At 42.2% G+C, this 6,313-nt stretch overlaps 1 protein-coding gene across 1 annotated transcript; it reads left to right on the top strand.

Moving 5' to 3' along the window:
- Positions 1-4,863: 4,863 nt before the first annotated feature.
- LOC101543271 (60S ribosomal protein L18-like) lies at positions 4,864-5,637 on the top strand. The gene has a single exon (XM_055118432.1). The coding sequence runs from the start codon at positions 5,067-5,069 to the stop codon at positions 5,628-5,630; it is 564 nt and encodes a 187-aa protein (XP_054974407.1). The 5' UTR covers positions 4,864-5,066; the 3' UTR covers positions 5,631-5,637.
- Positions 5,638-6,313: the final 676 nt, after the last annotated feature.

The raw sequence follows: 6,313 nt of genomic DNA, 5'->3' as shown, positions 1-6,313 counted from the left end.
ATTGTCAGACTTGTTGTTACTGTTTTGGGCATATTGAATACACCACAGGTGGCTTGCCAGGCTCTGCCCTGCGGGTGAGATACTCTCTGTAGCTTGCCAGGCTCTCCAAGAGGGCCGGAGGAATTGAACCGGGGTCGACCGCATGCAAGGCAAATGCCCTACTGCTGTTCTATCACTCCGGCCCCATCAAAAAATAAATCAATAGAAATCAACTTATGATGATTGATTTCTATATTCTGTTAACCTCTCTTAATTTTGTAGAGGACAATCATGGACCATTAGTGAGTCCATGTGATGGGAAGTTTCCCCTGTCCTTCAAGGGAGCTCTTTTAATGCTTTTTGCAGTACTGGTTTCAAGGCTATACATCCCCTAAGCTGCTACCTGTCCATGAAATGCTGTAGAGCTTCATCAAATCTAAATGATAATCTAACTGGATCAAGTATTCTTAGTGAAGTGTTCATTTCATTGAGTTTCTGTACTATATTCTTCTGGCTCGTAGTTTCATTTGATAGATCTGCTGTACATCTTATAGGATTTCTGTTGTGTATAAATTCCTTTTTTGATCTTTCTGCTCTTAATATTCAGTCTCTATCTTTGGGTTTTATCATTTTGAGTATAACGTGTCTTGGAGTTTTCCTAATCAGGCCTATTTTCACTGGGACCCTTCAGGTGTCTTGGATCTCAGTGGCTCTAGTCCTCAACTCTGGGAAGCTCTAGTCAATTAATTTCTAGTCAATTTAGTTCATATTTCTTCAATACATTTACCTTCCTGTTTTACTTCAGGACTCCAGTGTTTCTTATCTTGCTGCTCTCAAAATAATCTGATAGTTCTCTGGTACGCTGTTTATCTTTTCAGACTATTTTCCACCTTCTGCTCTTTCCTAATGGACTGGAGTGATAGCACAGCTGGTAAGCTGTTTGCCTTGCACGCAGCTGACCCAGGTTCGACTCCTCAATCTTGGAGAGCCTGACAAGCTACCAAGAGTATCCCTCCCGAATGGCAGAGCCTGCAAGCTACCCCTGGCGTATTCAATATGCCAAAAACAGTAACAAGTTTCACAATAGAGACGTTACTGGTGCCCACTCGAGCAAACCAATGAACAACGGGACGACAGTGCAGTGCTACAGTGCTTTTTCCTAACAGTTTCCTCCTCATCGTGGAGCACCTTGATCTTTAGGTTAGCTGCTGTTCTTCAGCTGTTTAGAGCTTCTATCGACTTTTTTATGTCACCTGCCATGTTCTTCATTTCTGTTATTTGACTGTAGTCGTTTTTCTCATTTGGACTCTCATACTTTCTTGTGCTTTGCTGACTATCAGCGCTATAGTTTCTTTGAACTCACTCAATATCCACATCTTAGTGTCACTAAAGACGCTGAGGATTTACTGGGGCTGGTTATGTTGTCAGTAATATTGTTCTCGCTCATTGAACTTTGTGGGTTTCTACGTGTTTACTCCATTGATTTTTTACAGCATTCTTGCTGTGCTGGGGGTGACTCTTTGTAGTTAACCCCCCTAGAAGATGCTGAGGGATTAAGATAGAGGTTGCTCTCTGTCTTGTCTTCTCTGCCTGTCTTCAAAATGTCAGAATAACTGTGAGCAATGCTGCATGTTATTTGTTAAGTCTGTCTGTTCCGTGTGCTTCAGGAGCTGTGATGCATGACCCTTATTAAGGTGCAGGTCAGGTGTGGAGGCTGCTGGGCCCCATCTGGGATGAAGGGACTCTGTCTGTCATTTGGAATAGGCCCAGAGGTATCAGTTGAAGACCAGTCTCACCTGGGATGGTGAAGATGCAAACAGAGGGTCCTGTTGCCTAACTATATTTCATTATACTCCAGATATGAGTGTGATGATTCAGTATTTGTCCTTCTCCCTTAGACTCATTTTGCTCAGCAGAATTTCCAGTTCCATCCAAGTGACAGTGAACTACAGTATTTCATTCTTTCTTGTAGCTTAACAGTATTCCATTGTCTATACACACAGTTTCTTTATCCACTCATACTGCTGTTGGGCATTTGTTTCCAGATTTTGACTATAATGATGAGCACTGCAGTAAACATAGGAATGTAAATATTTTTGAGCTACTGTTTTAGTGCTCTTGGGTAGATACAAGGAATTGGAGAAATAGAGAAGCTTTATTATTAACTAGTTGAGAAACTTCTATAGTGTTTTCCATAGAAGTTGAACCAGAAGTCATTTCTATCAGCAGTGAATAAGGGTTTCTTTCTCACATATTCCTAGGGGTTGTTTCCAATCTTTTTGATACATGTTGTTCTTATTGGTTTGAGGTTATAAATCATTGTTATTTTGATTTGAAGTTCCTTACTGTAACAAAAAACAGTTTTTCATACATTTTGGGGGCATCTGTATATCTTCTTTGAAGAAGCATATTCTCAGATACTCTTCTCATTTTGAAAGGGTTTTTCTTGCTTTGTTATTCATTAAGTTTTATAAGTACTTTATAAATCTGGGATATTAGCCCTTTGTAAGTAAGTAATATATCCCATTTTTCAGGGTGCCCTTTTATTTCTGTCGTCATTTCTTCTTAGTTTGATGCAGTCCCATTTATTTTTGCTTTTTTTGTTCACCAAACACATTGACTCATTGAAAATGCCTCTGATTATAAAATCATGGAGAATTCTTCCTATGTTTTTTCAATATATATATTGAATATTTATTTTAAGTTAGCATTTGTAAAATAGCATAAGATAGAACTCAGAATGTTCTTACTTTTTTTTCTTAATATGTAGCTAACTCGTTTTTCCAAACCAGTTTATTGAAGAGACTTTTCTTGCTTCTGAATTTCAAGAATATAGATCCTTTGTCATGAATTAACTCTCTATAGAGCTGAGGGTCTGTCTCTTTGGTTCTCAGTTATATTCCATTGGTCTGAGCATTTATCTTTATCCCACAGCTGCACAGTTTTGATTACTATAGCTTTAGAATGTAACTTAAATTCAAGAAGGAGCCAGAGTGATAGCACAGTGGGTAGCACCCTTGCCTTGCACATGACTGACTCAGGTTCAATCCTGGAGTACCATATGGTCCTCCATGCCACCTGGAGTGATCCATGAGCACAGAGCCAGAAGTAAGTCCTGACCACCATTAGATGTGACCCCAAAAGAAAAAAAAAGGAGAGAGAGAGGGAGAGAGAAAGAGAGAGAGAGAGAGAGGGAGGGAGAGAGAGAGAGAGAGAAGCCTTTCATCTTTTTTCCCCCTTGGGATTGCTTAACTAGTTGGAGAGTTTTATTGTTTTCTTTGAGTTTGGAGGCCACACTTGGTAATACCTATGTGCCACTTCCAACTCTGTGCTCCAGGGTTGATCCTAGAGCTGCTCAGACCCTGTGGTATCAGGGATTGAGTCCTGGCCTCTCATATGCAAGCATATGCTTTGCCCATTGAACTATGTCTTCAACCTAAAACTTTTAGAGTTTTATTATTCCACATAAATGTTAACAGTATTTGTTTCATTATTAATGTTTACTATGGGAATTTTGATGGAGATACATTGAAGAAGTCATATAGTGTTTTGGGTAGAATGGTCAAGGAAAGAGGTTGCTTAAAACAGAGAAGAAATGGAGGGTTGGAGATGTTACCCAAGTGGTGTTGCACTTGTTTTGCATGTGTGAGGCCCTGGTTCAATACCTCCTACCATAAAACTCCAAACACCACAGAATTTGGCTCATAAGCAGCACTGAGTGAACTGCCCTAACAGACACACACATGGAAAGGAGATGGAGATGCATAATGGCAGAGAAAGTAAAACCACGATTATAAAGCATCATTTTATTTGCGTATAAGTGACACTTTCCATTTGCTGCTCCATTTTTAAAATCTGCTTCCGGGAAGAGAATTATGAATTTCCTCTAAGTCTAATGTGCCATCTCACGTCTTCTCAGTCCTGTGAATTGTATAGGACTCCTCCCAAGCCTAGTTCCAGAGGACTTATCCTCTTCAGGTCTCCCACAGAAACTAATTCATATTGTGGCAATAAAACTTAAAGAACTGTCATACAATTATTGATTCATTAATATCAGTAAGCTGTGAGCAATTATACATTCAATGTAATGCCTGCCATATGGCCAACATGTTCTATAAGTGAAAATATAGCAAATTTTCTATCATTTTTATAGAACCCACATTCTACCTTTCCTATTGAGAACTGTTACCATTAACTTACATTTTCATTCCAGTATCCTTAATTGACCAGATATAGAAGAAATATTTACCTGCTAATAATACCGGTGCCACACATTCACTTGAGCTCCCATTCTACAGAAGTCCTGAGGTGATGTGTGTTGGATATTAACCCTAAGTGTTTTAGGCTTCATCAGTGAATTGCCACATCCCCCCCCCCGCCAGAGAAGCTTACAGTGCTCTTGCAAACACTCCTAGTCCCCTGAATTTATCTTTAACCTTTCCTTTGTGCTTTACCTCTCATTGTCACAATTCCCCGAGTCAGGGTTGGTTACTTAAAAGCCAAGCTTTCTGGAGCTATAGCACAGCAGTAGGGTGTTTTCCTTGCACGTGGCTGACCCGGGTTCGATTCCCAGCATTCCATACGGATGCCTGAGCACGGCCAGGAGTAATTCCTGAGTGCAGAGCCAGTAGTAAACCCTGTGCATTGCCAGGTGTGACCCAAAAAGAAAAAAAAATAAGACAAGCTTTCTGGTAACTCTAGACTTTGTATTTGTAGTGAATTACTTGCTTTTCTATTTCCCCTATAGTCTTTATGTGTTTCACTCTAGAGCAATGTTCTTTGCTTAAACATAGAAAGACCACTAATGCTATACTCCTAATATTTTGGAGTTGATTGATTCTCAAATATATCTACTCCTGGGCATCTGTCATTATTACTTGACTAAGGCTTCAGTTGCCATTGTTCTTACATCCCACAAAGGGAGGTCCCATGACGAGACCGGGATGGACCCATGGCGAGCGACAAAGCTACCCTGGCATTGAAATGAGACAATCTCAAAACATAAAAGCATGGTCTTGATGCAAGCCTTCATAACTTAAGAGATAGGACCTCCACTTTCTGGACCTGACCAAACTGAAAGCGCCATCATGGGAGTCAATATCCACCACAACAAAGACGGGGAGGTGCGGCGCAAAGAGCCCAAGAGTCAGGACATCTCCCTGAGGCTGCTGGGCAAGAGCTACTGGTTTCTGGCCAGACGCACCAACTCTACGTTCAATCAGGGTGCGCTGAAGAGACTGTTCATGAGCCGGACCAACCGGCCACCTCTGTCCCTGTCCCGTATGATCCGCAAGATGCAGCTTCCTGGTGGGGAAGGCAAGACAGCTGTGGGGGTGGGGACAATCCCAGAGGATGTGCGCATTCAGCAGGTGCTCAAACTGAAGGTGTGTGCCCTGCGTGTGACTGGCCGCGCCCGAACTTGCATCCTCAAGGCTGGAGACAAAATCCTAACCTTTGACCAGTTGGCCCTGGACTCCCCCAAAGGCTGTGGAACTGTCCTGCTTTCCGGACCCCGCAAAGGCCGGGAAGTGTATAGGCATTTTGGCATGGCTCCCGGGACCCCACGCAGCCACACCAAACCCTATGTGCGTTCCAAGGGCTGCAAGTTCGAGCATGCCCAAGGCAGAAGGGCCAGAGGCTACAAGAACTGATCTGAGCCTGCTTTACTGTGAAAGATTTTGGTTTCTGTAAAAAAAAAGAGTGAGAGAGAGAGAGAGAGAGAGAGAGAGAGAGAGAGAGAGAGAGAGAGAGATAGGACCCCCATGGGGAAGGAAGAGCTAAATTGGCCTGAGGACCTAGTCTGGGACAGAAATCCAGCAATCTTGCCCTCAGAGCCCAGAGAACTAAGTTTTGGAGTCTATATCTCTCACAGTGTTTTCCTAAAGAGGAATGGAAAGAGCTAGGCTAGGAGTATCACGTCTCACTCTAGTGAGAGAAGGAATCTGGAGCTCCGACCTCCGTCAACAATCAAGAATCAGGGACACTGTCTCGTTTGCCAAGACACCAAAAATCAGATGGGCTGGACATGTAATGCGACTTAGAGATGACTGCTGAACTACAACTGTTACCGACTGGATTCCACGGGACATTAAAAGACCGTGTGGCCACCCACCAAAGAGATGGTCACCTTCTTTGCTGAAACCCTGAATGAACGATTTGAGGCTCTTCCTGTTCCTGGAGCGAGCAGATATCATTGGGCTACACTAGCATGCGACAGGGACAAATAGAGATGTTACTGGTGTCCACTCAAGCAAATCGAAGATCAACAGGAAGACAAGTGATACAAGTGTTCTTCTATTAACAAGAAGGAAGCTTATTTTTGTTTTTAATATTT

Source organism: Sorex araneus, chromosome 10, assembly GCF_027595985.1.
Source record: "Sorex araneus isolate mSorAra2 chromosome 10, mSorAra2.pri, whole genome shotgun sequence".
Taxonomy (NCBI): domain Eukaryota; kingdom Metazoa; phylum Chordata; class Mammalia; order Eulipotyphla; family Soricidae; genus Sorex; species Sorex araneus.
The sequence above is the reverse complement of the archived record's forward strand: the minus strand, read 5'-3'. Positions and strand labels throughout refer to the sequence as shown.